Source organism: Chanodichthys erythropterus, chromosome 7, assembly GCF_024489055.1.
Source record: "Chanodichthys erythropterus isolate Z2021 chromosome 7, ASM2448905v1, whole genome shotgun sequence".
NCBI classification, from domain to species: Eukaryota; Metazoa; Chordata; class Actinopteri; order Cypriniformes; family Xenocyprididae; genus Chanodichthys; species Chanodichthys erythropterus.
In genome coordinates, this window is record NC_090227.1 from 894,728 (window position 1) to 920,488 (window position 25,761).

The 25,761-nt window shown below is 37.9% G+C and overlaps 1 protein-coding gene across 3 annotated transcripts in view; it reads left to right on the forward strand.

Moving 5' to 3' along the window:
* Positions 1–25,761, forward strand: part of cd276 (CD276 molecule) — a 112,817-nt gene that overhangs the window by 80,696 nt on the left and 6,360 nt on the right. For 2 of the 3 annotated variants that reach the window (XM_067388909.1, XM_067388912.1), the window contains one exon: positions 3,629–3,666. In XM_067388909.1, coding sequence (XP_067245010.1) covers positions 3,629–3,651 — 23 coding nt within the window. In that variant the 3' untranslated portion in view covers positions 3,652–3,666. Of the gene's footprint in view, positions 1–3,628; positions 3,667–15,713; positions 17,399–25,761 lie in introns of those variants that run through there. The other variant, XM_067388910.1, reaches the window with a different exon arrangement.

Sequence of the window (25,761 nt, forward strand, 5' to 3'; positions counted from 1 at the left end):
CACACCCCAAACTCTCATCCTGCTGCAGTAGCCACGCCCCAAACTCATCCTGCTGCAGTAGCCACGCCCCAAACTCTCAGCCTGCTACAGTAGCCACACCCCAAACTCACCTGCTACAGTAGCCACACCCCAAACTCACCTGCTACAGTAGCCACGCCCCAAACTCTCAGCCTGCTGCAGTAGCCACGCCCCAAAACTATCAGCCTGCTACAGTAGCCACGCCCCAAACTCCAAGCCTGCTACAGTAGCCACACCCCAAAACTATCAGCCTGCTACCGTAGTCACACCCCAAACTCCAAGCCTGCTGCAGTAGCCACGCCCAAACTCTCAGCCTGCTGCGGTAGCCACGCCCAAAAAATCTCAGCCCTCTTTCTACCGAGCTCACAGGTTAAATGTCAGACTTTGAGGTATATCGATTAACCCAAACTCATCCTGCTGCAGTAGCCACGCCCCAAACTCTCCACCTGCTACAGTAGCCACACCCCAAACACTCAGTCTCTGACAGTAGCCACGCCCCAAACGCTCAGCCTGCTGCAGTAGCCACACCCCAAAGTCACCTGCTACAGTAGCCACGCCCCAAACTCTCAGCCTGCTGCAGTAACGACGCCCCAAACTCTCAGCCTGCTGCAGTAGCCACGCCCCACACTCTCAGTCTGCTACAGTAGCCACGCCCAAACTTTCAGCCTGCTACAGTAGCCACGCCCCAAACTCTCAGCCTGCTGCAGTAGCCACACCCCAAACTCTCAGCCTGCTACAGTAGCCACACCCCAAACTCACCTGCTACAGTAGCCACGCCCCAAACTCACCTGCTACAGTAACCACGCCCCAAACTCATCCTGCTGCAGTAGCCAAGCCCCACACTCTCAGTCTGCTACAGTAACCACGCCCCAAACTCATCCTGCTGCAGTAGCCACGCCCAAAAACTCAACCCTCTATTTCTACCGAGCTCACAGGTTAAATGTCAGACTTTGAGTGGTTCATTGACTTTGAGGTGTATCGATTAACCCAAACTCATCCTGCTGCAGTAGCCATGCCCCAAACTTTCCACCTGCTACAGTAGCCACACCCCAAACACTCAGTCTGTGACAGTAGCCACACCCCAAACTCTCATCCTGCTACAGTAGCCACGCCCCAAACTCTCCACCTGCTACAGTAACCACGCCCCAAACACTCAGTCTGCTACACTAACCACGCCCCAAACACTCAGTCTGTGACAGTAGTGACAAACTCATCCTGCTGCAGTAGCCACGCCCCAAACACTCAGCCTGTGACAGTAGCCACACCCCAAACTCTCAGCCTGCTACAGTAGCCACGCCCCAAACTCTCATCCTGCTACAGTAACCACGCCCCAAACACTCAGTCTGCTACACTAACCACACCCCAAACACTCAGTCTGTGACAGTAGCCACACCCCAAACTCTCCACCTGCTACAGTAGCCACGCCCCAAACTCTCATCCTGCTACAGTAACCACGCCCCAAACACTCAGTCTGCTACACTAACCACGCCCCAAACACTCAGTCTGTGACAGTAGCCACGCCCCAAACTCTCCACCTGCTACAGTAACCACGCCCCAAACACGCAGTCTGCTACAGTAGCCACGCCCCAAACTCTCCACCTGCTACAGTAGCCACGCCCCAAACTCTCATCCTGCTACAGTAACCACGCCCCAAACACTCAGTCTGCTACAGTAACCACGCCCCAAACACTCAGTCTGTGACAGTAGCCACGCCCCAAACTCTCATCCTGCTACAGTAACCACGCCCCAAACACTCAGTCTGTGACAGTAGCCACGCCCCAAACTCTCAGCCTGCTACAGTAGCCACACCCCAAACTCTCAGCCTGCTACAGTAGCCACACCCCAAACTCACCTGCTACAGTAGCCACGCCCCAAACTCTCAGTCTGCTGCAGTAGCCACGCCCCAAACTCTCAGCCTGCTACAGTAGCCACACCCCAAACTCTCAGCCTGCTACAGTAGCCACACCCCAAACTCATCCTGCTGCAGTAGCCACACCCCAAACTCACCTGCTACAGTAGCCACGCCCCAAACTCTCAGCCTGCTGCAGTAGCCATGCCCCAAACTCACCTGCTACAGTAGCCACACCCCAAACTCTCATCCTGCTGCAGTAGCCACACCCCAAACTCACCTGCTACAGTAGCCACGCCCCAAACTCACCTGCTACAGTAGCCACACCCCAAACTCACCTGCTACAGTAGCCACGCCCCAAACTCTCAGCTTGCTGCAGTAGCCACACCCCAAACTCTCAGTCTGCTGCAGTAGCCACGCCCCAAACTCATCCTGCTGCAGTAGCCACGCCCCAGACTCTCAGCCTGCTGCAGTAGCCACACCCCAAACTCACCTGCTACAGTAGCCACACCCCAAACTCACCTGCTACAGTAGCCACACCCCAAACTCACCTGCTACAGTAGCCACGCCCCAAACTCACCTGCTACAGTAGCCACACCCCAAACTCTCAGTCTGCTGCAGTAGCCACGCCCCAAACTCATCCTGCTGCAGTAGCCACGCCCCAAACTCTCATCCTGCTGCAGTAGCCACGCCCCAAACTCATCCTGCTGCAGTAGCCACGCCCCAAACTCATCCTGCTGCAGTAGCCACGCCCAAACTCTCCACCTGTTACAGTAGCCACGCCCCAAACTCTCAGTCTGCTACATGTCCGACTTTGAGTGGTTCATTGACTTTGAGGTGTATCGATTAACCCCAACCTCAGCGTTTAACACTAGACATTAAGTTTATGTAATAATACCTTAAGTTTTGCTTTTCGTCAGCTATTTTTAAAGTGACTTAGTTGTTTTTATTCTGTTTTTGCCATAATTGACACAAAAACACAATATGCTCTTGTGTCATGGCGACATCATGTGGTCAACATGTGAACGTGACGACTGATTGACACTGAGGTCTGAAGTGGGACATTTAATTGGGATATTTATAGGCAACTAATCAGAACCAGGAACTAAACACCTGCGAACACAGACACTGCCACGACACAGATGAACCCGGACAATATCAATGATACTAAAACAACTGTTCCAAGCGTTTAAACTTGTGGCAATAAAAGAAGTGACCCGAGCCATGGCTAGGGATCAGAATAACGCGGAGAGCTTAAGTGCAGACAGAAGGGAGTATTCGTTACACGCACACATTCTCTCCCACTGTAATTTTAACTTTCCATTGACGTCATCATTATAGAATTTTTCATGCCATTCATGCCATGTCTGTCTGGCATGGTCTTGCAACCCTTGGCAACTGAACTGACCACCCCAGGGAGCTCCATTCATCCGACTCCTTCAGACCGGCTGCTTTTGCCCGTGTGTGTGTGTGTGTTTTGTTTACATGTATTGTGTTGTGTTGCTTGCTCACACTTAAATGTCACATACTGTTGCACCTCTAAAAACAACAACAGAAAACACAGGTCTATATTTGAGTGCTGGGCAGCTTGTAATGATGTTGGGTGTGTAGACTGCAGTTTGCTCTCCGGGGAGTACGAGCCTGAGATGGTTGTTACCTGCCCAGACGAACTCAATACTGCTTTTTTACTAGCCTTGAGTTGTTTACCTCATCTTCTCCCCCACATCCTTAAAGAAAACTCTTTTCTTTTCTCTGTTTCAGCCGCAACACCTCTGAAGAGCTAAAGTTGGAGACCACAGGTAAGTGTCTTCGTGATTTCGCCCTGACCAAGATATTTTACAGTTTTCACACTGGTATATTTAGGATTTTTTGGATTTTTTCTTTTTTTCTGTGCATTCTCTGAAATATTCACTGAAATATTATTATATTTATTATTTCCTTTATTATATGTTATTATTTTTATTATTATATAACAATACTTATTATTATTTCAGAGTTGACAAAACAGCAGACAATTAGAGCATTCTGGGAAATTATAATATTTCTTGCATCATGGTCTTGTTTATTTGGTTAAATATAAGTTTATAAATGTAATATTTTGTAATATTTTTATTTAATTTATTATATATAAATGTACAAACATTTAATTAATTCATTGCATTTAAGAAATGTATAAATATATTTAAATATTTAAAATAAATTTAATTCCTAGAAATTATTCCACTATTATTCCAATATTATTGTTTTTTAATTTATTTAATTTAGCATATATAAATATACAAACATGTATTTAATGGAATACATTTAAAAGTGTAAAATATGTATACATATAACATTTTGTAATGTATATTTATAAATGATCTTTGATATTTCAAAGATTCTGGAAATGCCACAATCATACTGAAAAATGTAATTAATTCCTACAAATTCTTCCATTATTTCTCTATTTTAATTCAACTTAAATTCACAATTCTGCATCCTGCTGCCTCAATTGAATTTCAGGAATTGGTTGGGTGCCTAAAAGGCATTTTCAATTCCGTTCTGAAAGTCCGTCTGTGACAAGTGTTTTCCAGCAGCGTGCTCTGCAGCGGTCGTTCCATTTTAATAAAGCATCATTATCTTTATTCCGTGAAGGACGTTCAGAAGTTCCCAAAGTCTTGACATTCTGCTTCGAATAATATCCACTAGGTCAATGGTTGCCATGACGAATTCATTTCAGTGTCAAGTCATTAAAGTGGCCTGGTGGACTGCGCCTCTGCCCTACCATGCTAAGCCTGATTACTGCTAATCACCAGGCCTTTGAATCATTAAAAAGCCAGACTCAGGTGCACACGTATAGGGATGAGGTTGCAGGGAAAAAAATCCATTCGAAAGAGAGGTGGAAAAAAGCTGCCTGTTGCTGAGAAGAGGAAATTAAACGTCATATTTTGCTTTCCCAGACACGTAGGAGGCAGACTGACACGCTGACATCGTCGAGTCACACTATTTTTAACTGCCACTCTCACGTCTTAATTACAAAGTAAAGAATAAGCGAATCTGTCTGTCGAGTGAGAAATTGGCACCGTGTTTTTAATCGGAGACCATGCCAGGATGAGTATCTAGGGACATTAGCTCATGTTCAAACATTGTTTAGATCAAAGCAAATGAAGTAGACGTGTCCATCATGTTTAGAGTAACCGCTGAGATTGGGAAGTTTGACACAACAGTCCTGCTTTAGTTCTTAGCTGTGGTGCAAGGCGGACTGACCCACTGCCCCTGGTGATGTCCAGTGTGCCCAAGGCAACCTGCACTGCTTTGTTTCCAGATCTGTGTTTGTTTGCACTGGGCTATTTTTGGAAATTGCATCATGAACCGCTGTAAAAGGCCTGAGGGGTCGCCTGGTTTCATAACATCATCCTTCCCTGCTGTTTGTCTGAGAACTGTGGATGCGGTTCACACCGACTGGATGTTCTTGACCTGCAAGAGCTGTTTGGTCGGTGAGGAGTCATGTAGGAAGATCATCAGATCAATCTTTATTCAGGGGATATGAAGTTTTTAAGTTGTAATAATATTTCACAATATTACTATATTGCATCTTACCAACATTATTCAATTCAGCAATGGGTATTTGATTCATAGGTTGATTTGTATTATATTAATACTAGATCATATTTAAATATGCTTAACATTTGGCCTGGACTCACTTTTTATCATAGTAACTGGGTTTCACTTTACAGTAAAGCGAAATGCAGCCCAGTGTTTAGTGTGACTGCCGTGGTTGGGGCATCTTCTGGAAGATAGTTATTGTTGCGGGTGGCATAATAGCAATATTACCACTGTAATGTTGTGCTCAAATTTGTTTTGTTCTGATTACAATTCTGGCAACAGCCCTCTGAATGAGCTGCAGCAGTCTAATGGTCTTTTTGGGAAGGCTGGCGATGAATAGCATTTGCAATACAGTCTGTCCTGCTGGTAATGAATTTGTGATTGAATTTTTCTAAATATTGTTTGCATGCAAAATTTATGTTTTGTTTTGGTCTTTTAGATGATGATAAGCTAATTTAGTGATTGCTTTGAAATGACTACTGAAACCAGGATTTTTAAAAACAGGAGAGGTCCGAGGATCGAGCCCAGGGGGTCTCCACACGCCACGGAGGTCCAATTAGATTCATAGTTTCCCACTGTAGTCCTACCCAGTTTCCCAGTTTGTCTATGTACAAATTGTGTTTATCAGTGTCAAACGCAGCATGATGATGGAATAAAAACCAGCAGCACTGATATTTTGCTTGGATCAGTATTTAGGCATTTTCCTTGTGTGTCTTTTTTACGAGTGAAAAATAAGTTTGTTCTGCTGATTGAAAAAATCACTCTTTGCATGGACATCAATTCAAGTGTTGTTTTCTTTTAATTTAACATCATCCAACCATGGAGTTTATTTAATTTAACCAAATTTTCTCCACCAAATTAAAATATGGTTATTTCTTTATTTCTCATTGGCTGAATGACATGTTTTTAAGTTCATACAGCAAAACCTGAAGAAATTTGTTGGCTTTTTTTAGATAGTTTTTTTGGAAAGTCTTAATATAATTAGGTGGAAAAATATGTCTGGGATAATAAAGTTAATTAAACATTTTGAATATGCTTGTATTCTCATTTAATGGACTTTTTTTTTTTTTTTTTTTTTTTACAATGTAAGAGAGATAAAAGATTACAGTGACTTAAAAATAGAATAAAGTTTCTAGCATTAGAAAGTGAAACGGATTTTGATTTCATGTTGACTTTAGAAGTGCTGGCTTTTCTGTATTTGCGTTTGGCCCCATAAAGCAGTCTTAGATTGGCATTTGATCAGGAGCACATTAGATACATTTACTGTATGCCTTGAGTAGGCCCTAGTCCTTCTATCACTTATCAAAACAGAAATAGAGGAAGCCACAGGCACATTGGGTTCCCTCTTGTTCTGGGAACATTTGTGAATGTCACATACTGTAGCGGAGACCTGACACACATCACTGAGAGCTGTTATCAGTTATCAGTCGAGCAGCGCACGCAACAGCTCTCCAGCCTTCAGCGAGAAGCCCCTGTAGAAGCTGGAGATGGAAAGCTGCTGTGATGCTTTGCAGGTGCATCAATTCATGTCCACATTTTTTTTCTTTTTTTAAATGCTGCATTTTTAATTGTTCTGCACAATAGCATCATGACTGTGACTTGATGACAGCCAAGCTCTCTTTAGACTTTTTAGCTAAGAAAACCTCCACAGTGCCATATTTCTCCAGCTGATTCAACTAAGACTGTATTACACAGTAACATTAGTAGTGCACTGCTGTTTTAGATGTGCTTTACCAAAGTCCCAGCATTGTTGCATTGCTTGAAAGGAGGACTTTTTGGTTTTAAACTGCCCAAAAGCATTTTAAAGTATCTTTAAAATGCATTATGACCAAACAAACAGTATTAAAATCCTAGTGTGCACTCTTAGCCTTAGTCTTCATACTACCATATACTATCATATGAAGAGCAATTTCTAATGGAGCTCAATGTGTCTCATTTTTGTTAAAATCACAGAATAATTATTCCTCACATCAACCATTCCATATGTTTGTAGAGGGTGTCTGATTGTTTTATGTACTACTGTAGATGTACTACTTACATATAAAACCAAAACCATGGTTTTCAAAACATGCTCTTTTCTAACTTCAACATCACGGAAACATTATAAGATGGCAACTCCTCCATTAAATGTATTTTATCCCATTTAAATTCAGAGATGCAATACAAACTTTACTCTTTCTGCAAAATAAAAATGAACGCAGGCCCTGAAGAAAACACAATATTGCCATCTTTCTGTGATTTTGTTTTCCTCTGTACTCTTCAGTCTGAAGGCTCTGTATCAGAAATACACACCGCCTCTTTTGAGGTTGGCGAGACCAGGGGCAATGGTAACATTTTAGATATATGTATATATTTTCCTTCATAATTCAAAGATTATGACACAAACATGCATGTGTACCAAAAGTAACGACAGACAGACAGATAGATAGATAGATAGATAGATAGATAGATAGATAGATAGATAGATAGATAGATAGATAGATAGATAGATAGATAGATAGATAGATAGATAGATAGATAGATAGATAGATAGATAGATAGATAGATAGATAGATAGATCGATCGATCGATCGATCGATCGATCGATAGATAGACTGATATATAGAAAACTTAAATACTTTTAATCACACAATTTTTACTTTATATCTCGCAATTCTGACTTTATATCACACAATTCTGACTTTATATCACACAATTCTGACTTTATATCTCGCAATTCTGACTTTATTACACAATTCTGACTTTATCACACAATTCTGACTTTATATCTCACAATTCTGACTTTATATCACACAATTCTGACTTTATCACACAATTCTGACTTTATATCTCGCAATTCTGACTTTATATCACGCAATTCTGACTTTATCACACAATTCTGACTTTATATCTCACAATTCTGACTTTATATCACGCAATTCTGACTTTATCACACAATTCTGACTTTATTACACAATTCTGACTTTATCACACAATTCTGACTTTATCACACAATTCTGACTTTATATCACACAATTCTGACTTTATTACACAATTCTGACTTTATCACACAATTCTGACTTTATCACACAATTTATCACACAATTCTGACTTTATCACACAATTCTGACTTTATATCACACAATTCTGACTTTATATCTCGCAATTCTGACTTTATATCACACAATTCTGACTTTATCACAATTCTGACTTTATTACACAATTCTGACTTTATCACACAATTCAGACTTTATCACACAATTCTGACTTTATATCTCACAATTCTGACTTTATATCTCGCAATTCTGACTTTATTACACAATTCTGACTTTATATCACACAATTCTGACTTTATATCACACAATTCTGACTATCACACAACTCTGACTTTATATCTCGCAATTCTGACTTTATTACACAATTCTGACTTTATCACAATTCTGACTTTATCACACAATTCTGACTTTATCACACAATTCTGACTTTATATCTCACAATTCTGACTTTATATCTCGCAATTCTGACTTTATTACACAATTCTGACTTTATCACACAATTCTGACTTTATCACACAATTCTGACTTTATCACACAATTCTGACTTTATATCACACAATTCTGACTTTATATCACACAATTCTGACTTTATCACACAATTCTGACTTTATCACACAATTCTGACTTTATCTTACAACTCTGACTTTATATCACACAATTCTGACTTTATATCTCACAATTCTGACTTTATCACACAATTCTGACTTTATCACACAATTCTGACTTTATATCTCACAATTCTGACTTTATCTTACAACTCTGACTTTATATCACACAATTCTGACTTTATATCTCACAATTCTGACTTTATCACACAATTCTGACTTTATCACACAATTCCGACTTTATTACACAATTCTGACTTTATCACACAATTCTGACTTTATATCACACAATTCTGACTTTATATCTCACAATTCTGACTTTATATCTCGCAATTTTGACTTTATATCTCACAATTCTGACTTTATCTTACAACTCTGACTTTATATCACACGATTCTGACTTTATCACACAATTCTGACTTTATTACACAATTCTGACTTTATTACACAATTCTGACTTTATCACACAATTCTGACTTTATATCAAACAATTCTGACTTTATATCTCACAATTCTGACTTTATTACACAATTCTGACTTTATTACACAATTCTGACTTTATCACACAATTCTGACTTTATAACACAATTCTGACTTTATATCACACAATTCTGACTTTATATCACACAATTCTGACTTTATATCTCACAATTCAGACTTTATATCTCACAATTCTGACTTTATATCTCACAATTCTGACTTTATTACACAATTCTGACTTTATTACACAATTCTGACTTTATCACACAATTCTGACTTTATAACACAATTCTGACTTTATATCTCACAATTCTGACTTTATAACACAATTCTGACTTTATATCTCACAATTCTGACTTTATATCTCACAATTCTGACTTTATTACACAATTCTGACTTTATAACACAATTCTGACTTTATATCTCACAATTCTGACTTTATTACACAATTCTGACTTTATCACACAATTCTGACTTTATTACACAATTCTGACTTTATCACACAATTCTGACTTTATAACACAATTCTGACTTTATATATCACAATTCTGACTTTATATCTCACAATTCTGACTTTATTACACAATTCTGACTTTATATCACACAATTCTGACTTTATTACACAATTCTGACTTTATAACACAATTCTGATTTTATATCTCGAAATTCTGACTTTATCACAGAATTCTGACTTTATCACACAATTCTGACTTTATCACACAATTCTGACTTTATATCACACAATTCTGACTTTATATCTCGCATTTCTGACTTTATCACACAATTCTGACTTTATAACACAATTCTGACTTTATATCTCGCAATTCTGACTTTATTACACAATTCTGACTTTATCACAGAATTCTGACTTTATCACACAATTCTGACTTTATATCACAATTCTGACTTTATCACACAATTCTGACTTTATATCACACAATTCTGACTTTATATCACACAATTCTGACTTTATCACACAATTCTGACTTTATTACACAATTCTGAATTTATATCACACAATTCTGACTTTATTACACAATTCTGACTTTATCACACAATTCTGACTTTATAGCACAATTCTGACTTTATATCTCGCAATTCTGACTTTATATCACACAATTCTGACTTTATAACACAATTCTGACTTTATATCATACAATTCTGACTTTATTACACAATTCTGACTTTATATCACACAATTCTGACTTTATATCACACAATTCTGACTTTATATCACGCATTTCTGACTTTATCACACAATTCTGACTTTATCACACAATTCTGACTTTATATCACACAATACTGACTTTATCACATGCGAGGAGTCAGAATTGTGACATAAAAAGTCTCAATCACCTTTTTTAATTATTTTATTTAGTGCCAGAAAAAAAAGCTTCCATGCAACACTGACAGTGTGGTTTTGCTGAAGTTGTAGACATCCATGTCTGTGTTCAGCATCATGTCCTGCTCCAGTGCCGCGGGCCTCCATAGCCTTGGGGTCTGAATCATTCAGCGTGTGCTGACCGCTGGAGCTGGACCCTCCACACACACTCATGCGTCAGACGACTTCACCGAGGCAAGAGCACCTGAGGCAGATCAGATACCAACTTTTACTGGTTTTCATTGAGAATTTACTGCCTGGGTTGAAACTCTGCCTTATTTCTTCCCTAAAGAATCAAGTCCTGTTTTTGTGTACTAAGTCGTGCCAGAAGTTCAAACTTTGCGAGGTGAGGAGAACCACCAAAGATGAGGCCTCATGGGACCACGAACACTGTAAATCATTCAGGTTATAGATTGAAGGTACTTATTAGAAGAGCATGGAAAGGTCACAGCTTGAAGGTGGAAGGCAGGACGAATGGAGATCTATCGTAAAAACCTATAGAAAGATCAATAATTGTACCATAAAAAACTCTTTTCCCATTACTGTGATCTCATCTTTTAGTTTATACTCATCTAGACAGTAGAAATGTGTGTCTACAGTATAAATACGAGTGCATTGCATCGTGACATACAGTATAACTGTGTTTAACCATCTTTATAGTTTATATTTTATATAGTTGTGCCATTGAAAACCATTTCAAATTTGCATTCAAACACTAATTAATCTACATGGATTGAAAGCAAACCCCAAAGTTTATGTTATAAACTGGTTAATCATCTGGATGAAGTCAGATTGAATGAATGAAAGTGCTTTTTGTGTGACTGTCACTTGCAACAACCCTAAAATAATAAGCGTAGCACCGATAGTGTGAATACTGTAACCTGTTAATACGGACGCCAAGAAGATGCTGCTTTATGTGCATGCAGCGTGAAACGGCCTCAGAGTAGGCAGCGTGGTAGTACGCTGTTCCAAACATAGCCAGAGAGATCTTTATTGCCAAGCACCGCGAGTCTGAGAAATACATCAAAGTCTAATATAAAAAACAACCAGCTCCCTCTAGCAGTTCAGAAAACAGATGATGATTGGAAGAAGGAAGATAGAGAGGATGAGGAAGAAAAAGAGAGCTGTAATTGCAGTCCCACACACCGAGACCCTTTACTGAAATAGCCTTGCAATTTTCAAGACAAGTAATGCAGTGGTCTAAGCATTTCCTCAAGCCTTCTTTTTTAATCTAAAGTCATTTACTCTCATGTTGATAGCCACGAGCTTTATGTTTGGGTCTTTGATGGCCGTAGACTTAAAGTCCACTGAAACTTTTTAGGCCTGATTTGCATCATGACCTTCAGTGTTTCCAGAGTAGAGCTGAAACTCCAGTTCTTGCAGTTTACTGTATGTATGACTGTTTAACATAATGACACATGCAGAATATCTGATTTAGGGCCAGATTTACTAAGCAGGGCAAATTAGCGCGAGAGCGCAATTCCACAAATGCGCCCACACACACACACAATATTTGTATTTTTATTTTCACTTTTTAACACTTTGAATTACAGCCTTTTACATTAATTAACATTCTTTTGAATTCCATACAACCATGAGATCGCTGCATCAAAAAAAAAAAAAAATAAAACAACAAACAATCAAAAAAACAACTACAACGACACTCAGAACTAGAATGTTCCCTCTGTTTTAGCCCATGGTAATCTATTGAAAATTGACTATTATAGTCATAACAAATGGAGGAAAAAAAAAAAATATATATATATATGTGTGTGTGTGTTGAAAAATTTATCAATTCTACAATGACTGATTTTTTTTTTTTTTTTAGAGGTTTTGGCACTTGCTATGTGAACACACACACAAAAAAATCATGGACATGATTTGAAAAGGTTACAAAAAATTGTCACACTTATGCTCCTCGTGGTCAAAAATGAGCACTATGGAAATGAATGGGAGATGAATTTCATAAAGTGAAAAGTTTTGGTACTGTGACCAAACAAAATCTTACTGAAAGCTCATTTTTTGAGATGTTAACCTCAAATTTGGAGCACAACTTGTTTAGATTTATGGCTTTGATTTAATTATTTATTTATTATTTTTTTATTTTCGTTTGCGTTTTAGAGTAAAACGTGTTTTTGAAAATATATATTTCATATAAAAATGTAAAACAGTATTTTTGTGCATTTTTCATAACAATAAACATAAAATTATTTTTTAAGTTTGTTTTTTTATGTTTAAGTTAACTTTTTAAAACTTTTTTTCTTACTTCAGCAACAATTTGCCAAGTGTTGATCAAAAGTAAGTCTGTGCTCTAAAGCATTCAAAATTTATGACAGTTTAAGTTGGAAAATTCATTTTCAGGTCTATGCCCAAAAAGTGAATAAATGGAATATAACTACACCATAAATATAATTTAGTACCATAAAACCTCCTAAAAATACAAAATATTAAATAAAAAAACATTACTGAACTGAAATATCCTTAAAAAGCGATTTCTGTAAAAGAAAATATCTCTCTTCGCATTGAACTTTGAGCATCGTAACTTTGCAGATGTTGTTTATGATCAAACAGCAACATTACACACTAACTAAAGTTAAAAAAGTCAAATCATAATAAACCAGAAAACAGTGATGTCATCATTATGATCCACGCTGCATCATAAGTCAGATTGTGGATTAATATCATTCAGAATATTTCATCCAGTTCCTTCTGCTTGAAGATTGGATACATTACGGCAGTATTTAGTGGGGGATCTGAAGCAGGCCACTGGCAGAGAAAAAATGCATTTAATTCAAAAATCAACCAGATAAAGTCTTCTTAGCCTACAGGATGCTATACAAACATTGGATCTGGACATGCCTTGATGCCTTCAGGTTTTGGACACTATAAGCGATGCTTTCTGGTCTAAACATAGGCCTGTTTGTCTCCCATGACAATATATATATATATATATATTCAGAAATGTCTTAACAGCAGTAAATGGTGTGCAGTTAGTGTGTTTCTGCTTTTGCATGCCTGAAAATAAATATATCCCATAACTCCATCTGTATTTCCATTCTGAGAGGAGAAGTGATGGTTCAGGACTTCATATGAAACTTAATGGCTGTCAAAGCGATCCTTTCAACAGACAGAGCCGATAGGGGCAATTAGTGGCAGATAATGGCTCGCCCACCCATACCTTAAGTAGTGCACTAAAATATTGATTTAATTCCCCTCCTATATATTCCCCTTAACCATTCGCCATCACTCTAAAAATATCTGCCATGATGGCAGGCTGTCCATAGAGCTGCAAATGCTGAAACAGTGGGAGAGAATGAGAACGAGGCTTTTTAGGATGGAGGTTTACAGTAAAGAGAGAGAGAGAGTGTGTTTCTATGAGCGCCTGAGGAGAACTGTGCTTTCTATCAGTGCTGTGAAACACTGGGAGAGGATGTTCAGAGACGTGAGGAGCGTAATAAGGAAGTGGTGCCGTTCAGGGACTATTCCAGACCTTCACAATGCCTAATTCATTCTTAATGTGAACCGAAACCAATCAGGAAGTCAACTGTAGGGCTTTAAGGGCAATGTTTGCACTGGAAAAACAAGACAAAACAGAGTTTCTTATTGCCATGTTGCTTATTTCTACATGGAGCAAACAAAATATGAGAAAGAGCCTGAACGAGCAGTTCACCTGATCACATCAGACCGGCTTCCCTTCAGAAAACATGACTTCACTTTGTTTATCAAGCTGACTGTAGATAGTTTGAATGACTTAAAGACAAGGAAAATGACCCGTTTAAATTTAAAAAATGAATATTGGGTTTTTATAAAGGTTTTATAATAATAACATTAACTATTATTATTATTATTATTATTATTATTAATAATAATAATAATAATAATAATAATAATAATGATGATGATGATGATGATGATGATGATTGATTGATTATTTGTTATTATTATATTTTATATTATATTATTGATTTTTTGTATTTGAAACTATTTAAATAAATAAATATTTCTAGTTTCATAACTGATAATAATAATAATAATAATAATAATAACTATTATTATTATTATTATTTGTTTATTTAAAAAATAAGTTAAATAATAAATGTAGTTTCATAAAGGTTTAATAATAATAATAATAATTATGATGATGATGATGATGATGATGATGATGATTGATTGATTATTAATAAATAAATTAATTAATTAATAAATAAATAAACATTTTATTAAAATAAATAAATAATAAATATACTAGTTTCATAACTGATAATGTGTATATATATATATTATTATTATTATTATTATTATTATTATTATTAGTAATAGTAGTAGTAGTAGTAGTAGTAGTAGTATTAAAAAACATAAATACATAAATAAATTCCAGTTTCATAAAGGTTGTATGAGTTTTAAATAAATTAAATAATAATTTTAAATGTAGTTATTTAGTTAATTAAGTTAATTTCTTAACTAAATGACATTCCAGCCAACACTGTTTCACCTGAAAATTCATCACATTATGTGAGCTAGATGTGTCTTTAACAGGTTAACACGGACCAGAAGTAGTGAGTGTGAACTAGTTTCAGGAAGCACACTGGACACGACACAGCGATCATCGCTAATCTATTTGTTCTTCGTGTCAGAAGTAGCGTGAGAATGAGAATGAGAACGGGCATCAGTTTACTGTCGGGGATTTGTCGTGTCGCGTCACGCCGCATTCAGTGTAGACAGCATCACCGGTTATAATGACTTCTGTTCCTTTCTTTCAGTGTAAGAAGCCACTTCATTTCTGATATGAAAACCAACATAGACACTTTCCACACATAAAGTGGAGCAGAAGACAAAATCTGTCTTGTAAATGAAAATGGCATCCCTCCACAATATGAACTACAGTAGAAGCCATTGGCTTTATTGTTCCTGCATTATTAATGGTTGTTCTGACATGGAGCCCCCAAAGGTGGACAGAAGGAGGGAAAGAGGAGGTCGAAGGGAGAGAGGAACGATAGAGAGAGAAGAGGACGGAGGCAGTAGATCAATGACGACTAATGAACACGCCCGGAGTCTCGTTCCTCTCATCGCGTGACACAGCTCACCCTCCTCCAAGGTCTCTCGCCTCTCACAGTTTCTAAGTTACGTAACCGGCCTGAGGGTTCAATTAAGTGCCATAGATTACCCACAATGCAAAGGCAGGATACGTCTCCTCATACACATCACCACAGGGTTTCTTTAGTGGTCACAATTCAATAAAGTGTGTTTTAGATTTACACACAGAAATGTTTCTACAGGTTAATCTCACGGAAACCTTTGAAGCCCATGTCTGGATCATATTGAACCTCAAAATCTATATATTTAATTCAAAAGAATATCTCATTGTCAAGTTACATTTATTTCTATAGCGCTTTATTCAATACAGATTGTTTCAAAGCAGCTTCACAGTAATAAACAGGAAAATAACAGTTTCAATGCTGTAAAGTTCATCAATTATGAAACAAATTCAATTTCAGCTATAAAAGACAATAGTGTCATTATTCAACTCAATACAGTTCAAGTTGTGTTCTCATCCCAGAATCATTAAGAAGAATTAGGAATGCGCTGTCACGCATCTTCTGAAAGAGTGCGTAATCTCCAGATCAAAACACAGACGAAGAAGAAGCAGAAACAAGCGATAGAAGCATGTAAAATAACACGATCATCAAACATTAAACTAATCTGAACTGCCTGACGTTACTGAATGAAATGAAGAGGAAACGACTGTGAAGCTTTGAGGTGTTGATGGACTCGATCTACTCCATCTGTGTTTGATCATCGCTCTGAATCCCATCCGGATGAAGTCTTTGACAAAATCACGATTTTCGAAATGTTGAAACTTAGCACATTCAATTGTTGATAAAGAAGAATATTTTTGTTGTTGTCTGTTCTTTATTTTGATATATTGACTGTTCAGATAACTAAATATTCTGGGGGTCATGAAAGTTTCCCCCTGGCGGGGAAAGAGTTAATTCTGTCAACCGACTGAAAATTACATGTTCATATTTTTCCTATAGCTGGTGAACGCAATGAAATTACACTTACATACATTCAAGCAAGGATCAACTATAGAATAAGGCTAGATTTGAACCAAATCGTTATTGTTTTACTGATTAAAATTTGCAGACAACCCGATGATAGACTGTGCAATGGCAGATTCCCCTGTGTAGTGCTACTGGGGCATGTTGTCACAAGAAGCTGTGCAACAGTGCTCAGTAGTTTTAAAATGAAACTTATCTTGAAAAGATAAAAATGAAAGTTATTCCATGATTTACTCACCCTCAAGCCATCCAAGGTGTGTATGACTATCTTCTTTCAGACGGACTCACTGGAGTTATATTAAAAAAAATATTCTGGATCATCCAAGCTTTATAATGGGAGTGAATAGTATTTTGAAGCCCAAAAAAGCACATCAATCCATCATAAAAGTAATCCATACGACTCCAGGGGGTTAATAAAAGCCTTCTGAAGTGAAGCGATGCATTTTTGTGAGAAAATTATCCATAATTATGACTCAAATACTCAAGCTCCTCCCGCATTTCTCTTTAAAATTTCAAATTTTGGACTTTTAATCCGCGACCGGTGTTTTGTTTTGCTCTATCCTCTGTGTTTCCGCATTCGATGTTACGTAATGCGTTGGGTCAGAGGTCACTCTTCGACCAGAACTACCGGAAGCCAGTTATTATAGTTCATAAAGTTATAAATATGGATATTTTTCTCACAAAATGCATCACTTCGATTCCGAAGGCCTTTATTAAAGCTACAGTAGGGAGTTTTTAGAAAACGTTGACTTAGCCTGAAAATTTGAACAAGCACAACTCACAGGTCACTCCCCCTTGCTCTCTGCTGCGCTACAGCCCTCCCTCCCCAGCTCCTCCCCCATCACAACGGAGCCTGCCGTGAACGAGCAGGCTAGTACGCAAGCAGGACCGATGACGGCGGATTTAAACAGTTAGGCTATAACACATTCACTGATATGGACAAAACATCAACAATATGATTTACATTGACTATGGCCTTCCCATACTTTGACTACAAACTTGGTCCTCAAAACATATATTTTGCAATACATGTAATGTAACTATATGACGTATATGCACTATTTCTATAAGTAATAAATAGCTAGTAAGATAATATAACCGTAATGTTACAGTACGCAAATAACTGGCTTCTCCGGTTATCTCTGTATGTATATTTTAGCCAAGAATAAAACAAAATTTGTTATTAAACCACTCTGCCTCTTTTCATTTTATTTAAAGAAACAAACAAAAACATATTAATAGCCTCAGGCAACGAGTGATTAATTATCTGCAATGTCTGCTTATTTATAACAAAACGAAATATTAAACAACCCTGCCTCTTTTCGTTTACATTTCAAACATATTAAATGTAATACTTATTTGTGCATACTCTGATTATCTTCACTGTAATGAAATGAAATAGGCTTTAACATAAAACACAAACTTCTCTTTTTGTTAAATGTCAGTTTTAATGTTCAATAATAGCCATTATAAAAAGGTATAAAAATATACAATAAGAAATAAAGCAAACAATTCAGTCAAGCGTAAAAAATCAGCGCTTTAGCATGATACAAAAGTTAAATAGTGATATATAAATTTATGAAAAGTCACGTTGCCCTCAGCCAAAACGGAGCCAGCGGCAAACGTCAGAAGGATTAGCCGAGGTAAGGCTGCTCTCGGCTGGGTACATGAGCGCTGAGAGTCCGGTGATCGCCTGGATCTCAAAACTCCGACAGCGTCAGATCAAATTTTCAGAAAGGCGCTATCTTTATCAATTAACAACAAATTTGAGCTTTAAACCAGCACATTCTCGCCTGATAAAATCTTAAAACTGCATATCATGACTTAATAGAGCCCGATCACATGAAAATGCGTATCAATAGTACGAGTTTGTAATCTCGTAGAATATATACGCCAAAATGAGTTTTTCGCGTTCGTATGATACGCACTTTATGGGGTATTATACGTACGAAACTGGATTGTTTGTCTGCCATAAGCAAAGCTGCGGCACACCGGTAATCTTGAATTTGAATGCCTGTACGCGCTGTGCACTATGGCTGTGCATGATAGGAGTGTGATCAGTGCGCACACGAGCTTGATTGACACTGCTAAGACACTCCTCCTGACTCTGATTGGTTGGTTCTTACCGGGAGCGGTGTATTTCTGCAAATGGCAATAGGGCCACTGGGAGGAGCCAGAGGAGCTTGATTTTTTTCACAGATTATCTGTCTCATATTCTACTGTCAGGACATAATGACAGGTTTAATACATATGTAAAAAATACATTTTTACAAAAGTTACCTACTGCAGCTTTAAGCCCATGGAGTTGTGTGGATTTCTTTTATGATGGATGAGCTTTTTTGAGCTTCATTCACTCCCATTATAAAACTCGGAAGAGCCAATATATTGTTTTATGTAATTCCGATTGTATTTGACTGGAAGAAGATAGTCATATACACCTAGGATGGCTTGAGGGTGAGTAAAAAAAAAAAAAAAAAAAAAAAAAATTTAAAACGTCTTTAAAGAAAAAATATTCGTAATTTTCGTATATTTTGTGGTGAAGTGAGATTGACTCGAATGCTCTTTTGCATGTCAGAATGGCTTGTTTTTCCCCATCATTCTGTCAGTGCCGTGAAATGGTCAACAGCTCTGAGCCTCAGGCTCTTTCTGTCAGCAACACTAAATATCTTCGCACACAGTGTCCCTACAGATTCCCTCTGTCTGTTAAACCCTCTCCTAGAACACACACACAAACACAAACACGCAACCTACATCTCACGTCAGGTCCGATGGGAGCCGCCGGCTTCTTCTGCTTGTCTGTTAAACTATTGCTTCATTCACATGAGCGCACACATACGCTCTCATCGGTCCCTGCTGGAAGTTGGCCTGAATGTTTTAGTTGTTGTATGATTTATTAAACTGTTTTCCTGTGTAATTCATTTGCTTGGGTGTGAATCATTTAGTAGCGCTAAATATACCTGTGTTTACTCGTGTAATCAGTTTAACAAAAGTTAAAGTCAGAGAGCGTCCTGGGTCTCTCGATTGAATGTGATTTCTGATTCTTTTAGGGTGTTTTTGAGCTATAATTTCCATTATTGGCATTTGAGTCGGACTACACTGTATGCTTGTTTTTGCTTTCTTGTCATTGCTCTATCTTTTAACTGCATCACATTCAATACGGACTGCTGTGCACATTTCAGATTGCTGGAAGAGCTTCTGTGCTTCTGTTGGTCGACGTGGTCATCAAGCAAAAGTTCCTACTAAAGTCGCCTGCATTGTAGTCTCGAGTTTTCTTCACAATATTCCTCATTTAAATAATTTATGCACAGAATAAAGGGGCGGAGCCTGGTTGAGTTGCGGTTCCTGGCGGTTATGGTAAGGGGCGGGACATTTCCCAAACACCAATCGCAACACACTGCTCCAGCCGACCAATCAGAGCACATTGTGCTTTTCAGAAGGAGGGGCTTGTTAGAGACAGGAACTAAACAGAGCATTACTGACAGACTGGGAAGAGAGGAGCTGAACAATGGAGAATATGAGGAGAATAATCAACATTCAAGCAGGAAAACCTGTTCTAGTAGAGTGGAAAAAGTTTGAAGAGGGGATTAGTAAAAATGGGGTGAAGGACGCAGGAAAACTTTGCACGATATGATAAGAATTTTGTGCTGTCAAAGCACAAAAATAAATCTAATTGAAATTCATTTCAGAGACTTTGCCATGCGAGACAAACAGCACGCGCTGACCTTTAAACGTCCTGGGAGACCCCAGTCAGCCAAATCTGACATAAACACAGCAAAGCGCTAATGGCTACTGCGGTCGGACGGCGTCTTTGTCCTGTAAAATTCATCGGGGAGCGCGTGCGACTGCAGACGCGGAGGACGCGACTCTCATTTGCATGCTTTGCGAGACGGTTCAGCGACTCGCTCCCGTCTCCTCCTCCTTCCTTTCTCCCTCGTTCTCATCTGAATCACCCTGCCTTTGGGGCTTTACCAAAGGAGACTCTTCAAACAAGGCTTTGTACTGAAGTAGCGAATCAAGATTAATGCACTTCCACCGCACGACTAGCTCGAAGGGAGAGAGACCTAGTATAATTAACACCACAGGGCCTAGAAGGAGAGTCAGGGGAGGGAAATCATACAAAATCATAGAAAACAGAGGGAATGATGATGACACGGCTGATATTTTTTGGTCCGCTCTTTTCTTCCTTGAGTGATGCATTGTTTTGATCGCACCGTCAGATGCGAGTTTTGCCGTAGCCCGGGAGCCATCTTGGTTTAGCCGAGTTTACATGTCTAATTTCCTTCTGTCGTCATTTTAGTTGAAAACAATGTTGATTACATTTGTTTACACAGGGCAAAAGATGTTCACCCAAAAAGGAAAGTTCTGTCATCATTTACTCATCCTAATATCATCTCAATGCCATTTCAACTCACCTCCGTTGAATCAATTTTAGTTAAAGTTTTAGAAAAAGTTAAAGTGTCTATGTAGTTTTTAATTTTAGTGTTTAGTTTTAGTTTTAATGAAAGATAATAACCCTGGATTGAACCCTTTAAGCTTTAAAAAGGATGTTAAAGCACCATAAAAGTGGTCAAAAACCAAAGTTGTTATTCTTTGAGAAATTGGACTGGAGTTTTGAAAAATGTACCAGAATTGGTGCTTAAAGACGACTCAAAAAAATGATTAGTATTAGAATATAGGTAATTTTTCTCTTGAGCTCGTAAGGCCTCGATATACTCATGGAGAAGTTATTTTTTGTTCTTCAGAATCAAAGAGGTTTTAAAAACGAGAGCAGTGAAATGCTGTTTATGAATATCCGGACGCCATACATGCTGCTGAGAGCCACATTTGAATATGTAATGAATATGTAAATATGTGCTGCATGCTTTCATCTCAATAACAAAATGAACACAACAGAAATGACATCTGATGCAAAAAAGCATCTGATCAGAGCGATGTGGATATATTTGCACCAGCTCTGTGATTCGGCAGCAGTTTATACAATAGATTGCTTTAAAGCAGCAGCTTTACAGTATTAAACATGTCTCTTTTAAAGTTGACCTATAATGCCCCTTCTACAAGATGTAATATAAGTCTCTGGTGTCTCCAGAATGTGTCTGTGAAGTTTCAGCTCAAAGATCATTTATTATAGCTTGTCAAATTTGCCCCTATTTGGGAGTGAGCAAAAACACACCGTTTTTGTGTGTGTCCCTTTAAATGCAAATGAGCTGCTGCTCCAGAAGAGGGCGGAGCTTTAACAGCTCAACAACAACAAAGCTGGAGAATCTCACGCAGCCAAAATGAGGATTGTCAGTAACGGTGTTCAGTAAATAAAGACTTAAATAAAGTTATGATTTTATCATTCATTAAAACACTTTTGCGTGGCTTTTAGACTTGAATAATGGAGAGGTGAATCTTACTAGGGATTTCACTTTCCTATTTAGATTTGTGTTTGCCTACAGAAATTAGAAATTGCTTGCTTCATGTATTGATAATCAGATTTGCAAAAGCTACACTCTAAAAAATGTTTTTTTAAAAACAACCCAAGTTGGGTTGAAAATGGACAAACCAGCAATTGGGTTGTTTTAACCCAGTAGTTGGGTTAAATGTTTGCCCAACCTGCAGGGTAGTCTTATTTAACTCAACTACTGATTAAAAATGACTATATGTCTGGCTTAAAATGAATCCAAAATAGGTGAGAAATTAAAAATCAGACACATAACTACTAGAGGCAACAATAATAATCAAAAGGTGTACATTTATTAATAAGCAATTTAATAAATGTTTATTGTTTATTATGCATTATCTTATTAATAAATGCTCATTTATTAAACATATTAATAAATGTTAATTTCCAGCATATTTTGGGTTCATTTTAAGTAAGCAATACAGTCATTTTTATATAACAGTTGAGTTAAATAAAACTACCCAGCACGTTGGGCAAACATTTAACCCAACCACTGGGTTAAAACAACCCAATTGCTGGGTTTGTCCATTTTCAACCCAATTTGGGTTGTTTTTAACCCAGCATTGTACAGTTGAGCAGACGATCGATCACTATGACCAACAATACAGCCATAAAATCACTGTATCTTTCAACCATCATCGCAGAAACTCTCTTACAGTAGATCTATAGGAGAATAAACCTGAAGATGTTACTTTTTGAATGGATTACGTGTTTCATTTTCTAGTAGGATGTGCTTTCAGATCACAATCAGCAGTTGGACAGTATAGAATTTACTCCCGACATTCGGACTCAAATGAGTAACACGGTTTCCCACTGATTTCAAAACCCCAATCCAATTTTGCCGCTCTAGATGAAATATGTGTTGTAAAGTGATGCTTCAGCAAGTTAACTGTGCAAAAACATTTACAATCCCCTCAACATACACTGTGACGATTGGCTAATATTCAAAGTACAGAGTGTGTGTGTGTGTGTGTGTGTGTGTGTGTGTGTGTGTGTGTGTGTGTGTGTGTGTGTGTATGTGTGTGTGTGTGTGTGTGTGTGTGTGTGTGTGTGTGTGTCGTCTCCTTATCCCATGAATAGCATTTTCATCATCACAGCTATCATTTACACTGGAGTGAGTAGAACAGAGGGAACGTGTTCACTATACTGTAAATATATAAATAAATATAAGTTTACCAGGGACAGGAATGAAATATGGCATTCCCATTTCAATGCAAATGAAGGAGAGAATGAATGCTGCTTTGGATTTACAGAGCTACATCACAAAGAGAGCGTCACACCAGTGTTTCTCTGCACTCAACACTCTCCTATAGGCTGAGGAAATGAGTGTCCGGCGCCACAAATGAAACTGTCTGTCAGCATGAATCCAGAGCAAAACCGAGGTGTCTTCTCGCTCTTATCGCTGGGCTTGCATTGCATACGGATGTTTATTTAATACTGCGGTTCTTTTAATGAAAAAATTACAGTCAGGATGAAGGAAACTCCTCCTCAGAGGAACCTTCGGAGGTTTATGCCTCCTGATCAATTCTTTTCATTATTTGTCTCTTTTGTCTTGCCATATTATCGCAGTGCTAAATCAAGTCGCTTCTGTTTAGACATTTTGCAATCTGCCTCCTTCATTTCCGAATGGAGACGTGTGTGGGTTCTGGGAAATTGCACAGGTGTGAAAATATTGTGTTGCGTTCATTTGTATGATCGATTACTGTAGGGCTCTGTAGGCCTTGGAGACTCGAGATGGAAGCTGGAGTGAGTTTTTCTGCTCCTCTCTCAGTGCTGTGGATGCGTTTGAGCGTCTCTCTCGCGCAGGCGGATGGGTTTGGTGTGTCCTTGCAGCAATCAGTCTTGCTTAAATTTCATTTGTTCACAAATTCTCTTTGTCAGACTTGTGAATTTGCAGCCCGTGTTAGCAAGAGAGGTTTGTTTGTCACAAGCGCTTTCTGTGATTTAATGCAGTGTATTGAAAAAATGCAGTTTTATTTATAAATAAAACTCAAATCTGTTCTCAAATCTGATTGGCTGAGAGCTATTCGATATTCTAGTGATAACCTTTTTACCATTTGTATGGCGGTCGAGCGAATCCACCGTATTTTTACAAATACTACATTTGTTGTACCACAGACTGTAGTTTTAATTTTTTAGGCACGAATGTAGCTGTTTAGACCTGAAATGTGTGACTCGTATTTAAATCATAGCGCCTATTTTACAATTTAGACGCTTTTCGGAGATGCGAGCTCCAGGCCGTTCAGTGCTCGAGTACCCACCGAGAACAGCTTCTTCTCAGCCAGTGCTTCGGGGATTTGCCGCTGGTTCTTATAGCGGTTAAACATGAGATATAATTTGTTTTAGGTACATAAAATGGGAAATCTTTGGTCTTTTTAATCTATTACTTGTTCCTGAGCAAATCGAATTGGGCTATGCTAAATGTAATAATTTAATATTAAGGCTATATTTAATATATTTACATTGTGTAGAGCACTGCTTTTGTACGTTTGACTGAATTGTACAATTGTGTTCATTTCCTATTGTCATTTATAATGGCTATTATTGTTAATTTAAATATTCTTTCAATAAATATTATTTTATATAAATAGTATGTTGTATTTGGCATTGAGAAAGGGTCCATTAGTGCATTAGTGCATGAATGAACGAGTCTGTCGCAAGAGGCTTATATATACATATGTGTGACCCTGGACCACAAAACCAGTCATAATTCACACAGGTATATCTGTAGCAGTAACCAACAATACAGGTGCTGGTCATATAATTAGAATATCATGAAAAAGTTCATTTTTTTTTGTGTAAATGATTTAAAAAACAAAAAAACAAAAACTTTCATATATACTAGATTCCTTACATGTAAAGTAAAACATTTCAAAAGTTTTTTTTTTTTTTGTTGTTTTTTGTTTTTGTTTAATTTGTTGATTAGAGCGTACAGCTCATGAAAGTCCAAAATCCAGTATCTCAAAAGATTAGAATATTTACATTTGAGTTTCATTAAATGACCATCCCTACAGTATAAATTCCGGGTATCTCTTGTTCTTTGAAACCACACTAATTGGGAAGACTTCTGACTTGGCAATGGTCCAGGAGACAATCATTGACACCCTCCACAAAGAGAGTAAGTCACAGATGGTTATTACTGAATGTGGTGGCTGTTTACAGAGTGATGTATCAAAGCATATTAAATGCAAAGTTGACCAGAAGGAAGAAATTGGGTAGGCAAAGGTGCACAAGCAACAGGGATGACCACAAGCTTGAGAATACTGTCAAGTAAAGCCGATTCAAACACTTGGGAGAGCTTCACAA